The 1,794-nt window shown below is 54.4% G+C and overlaps 1 protein-coding gene across 1 annotated transcript; it reads left to right on the top strand.

Annotated features, from left to right (window-relative positions):
- On the top strand, positions 1–1,550 carry SST (somatostatin; the record flags this gene model as incomplete). Its single annotated transcript, XM_009883418.1, has 2 exons — positions 1–27; positions 1,031–1,550. Coding segments are annotated over 2 exons (240 nt in total), but the record flags the coding sequence as incomplete, so codon positions are not given.
- Between the last annotated feature and the right edge of the window lie 244 nt (positions 1,551–1,794).

Below are 1,794 nucleotides of genomic sequence, written 5' to 3'. Positions count from 1 at the left end.
CCGCTGGCTGCCGCCGCCGGGAAGCAGGTGAGAGCCCCGCGACGGGGCGGGCACCCCTCGGGCACCCCGCTGGGCACCCCGACGGCCCTGCTGCAGACCCCCGCTTCTCCTCCAGAGACCCCCCCTGATTCCCCATTGCAGACCCTCCGTTTCCCCAGCAAAGCCGCTGGCACTGCTGTTGCAAACCCCCAGCTTGCCTGCTGCAGACCCCTCCAGTTGCCCACTGGAGACCCCAGTACCCTCAGTGCAGACCTTCAGTTCCTCACTGGACCTCCCCAGCCTCCCCTTTTCAGACCCCCAGCTGCTTGTTGCGGACACCAGTTCCCTGATAGATCCCCTGGTCCCCTGCCGGGGCTGAGCCAGTGACAGGTTGGGCAACTGGGGGCAGGAAAGGGAGACAACCACCACCCCCCACCCAGCCCAGCTGGGTGCTGGTGGGGGATGAGGAGCTGTTACCACCAGGGCAGAGGGCAGAGCCCCTGGTGAAGCTCTCCAGGGCTTCTCCAGGGCACTGGACCAAGGCAGCTGCCCCGGTACAACAGGAGGATCTTTATCCATGCAAAGGGGCAGCCAGGGCTTGGAGGGACAAGAGGAAAAATAACCCCCAGTGAGAAGGTGACCTGACTCAGCCTCCCCTGCCAGCTCCCCCAAAGACCTTTCCCGTGTCACTTTAGCAGCATCCTCGCGGCAATCCTCGCTGAGTCCGGCACAGTGTGCTGGAGCAATGGGAAGGGAAGGTGATAATGGTGCTCAGATGAGTTCATTCCCTGCCACAGCCAGGACAGTGGTCTTTTCCCCACACCAGGTAGATGTCAGAGCTCTTCTGCTCTGCTTTATTTCGTAGGCACAGCTGCTGCGTAGCAGCTCTTGGGCTGGGCTCTTTGGAAAGCCGGGGTTCCCCCTCTCCAGAGTCCTGCATGTCTCTAATCCGGGCACAAAAGTGTCTTCGAGGGACAGAGTGGTGAGCCCCCAAAAAGCCAAGGAGTAATTGTGGGCTCTCTCTCTCTCTTTCTCTCTCTTCTGCCCCAAGGAACTGGCCAAGTACTTTTTGGCAGAACTGCTCTCAGAGCCAAGCCAGACAGAAAATGAAGCCCTGGAGTCTGAGGACTTGTCCCGAGGGGCTGAGCAGGACGAAGTGAGACTGGAGCTGGAGCGCTCGGCTAACTCAAACCCCGCTCTGGCACCCCGGGAACGCAAAGCGGGCTGCAAGAACTTCTTCTGGAAAACTTTCACATCCTGTTAGCTTTTGAAACCCACCTCTTCTCCCCATCCATCCCTGCCTTCTTCCTAGCCCCCCGCCCTGAGCAGAACCTTCACCACAAGAGGCGAAGACTGTAAATACACAATCCACGGTTATGGTGAAATTAAACAAACAAGGAAAATTTGAGTTTGATTTCCAGTTGTTTTAATAAAACTTTCTGTTCCAATTGTACACGATTTGCTTGAGTTGTGATTTCTGACTAGTTCTTTGATGACATGCACTCTGCAATTCTTTCAGATGTACTATTTTTAATTCTTCGTTGCAATAAAGTTTATGTTTCAAACAGTGATGCTGAGACTTGGTGGTCAATGAGAAAACCTAAGTCACCTCTCAGGCTGCTTGTCTTCAAAATGCCGCCCGTCTCAGGGCAGCAGCAGCAAACAGCATCCACATGCACACATATGCACACACACACAATATCTCTTCAAGTGATTTTTTTTTTTTTTTTTTGCTGTGGTCTTTCTAGGGGATCTAGAGACACAGTGGTATTTTAGATATCAAATCCCTGTAATTGCAGCTGAGTCAAATCCAGA

This window comes from Charadrius vociferus, unplaced genomic scaffold (assembly GCF_000708025.1).
Source record: "Charadrius vociferus isolate BGI_N301 unplaced genomic scaffold, ASM70802v2 scaffold214, whole genome shotgun sequence".
Lineage (NCBI taxonomy): Eukaryota > Metazoa > Chordata > Aves > Charadriiformes > Charadriidae > Charadrius > Charadrius vociferus.
This window is presented reverse-complemented; position numbering and strand designations above follow the sequence as displayed.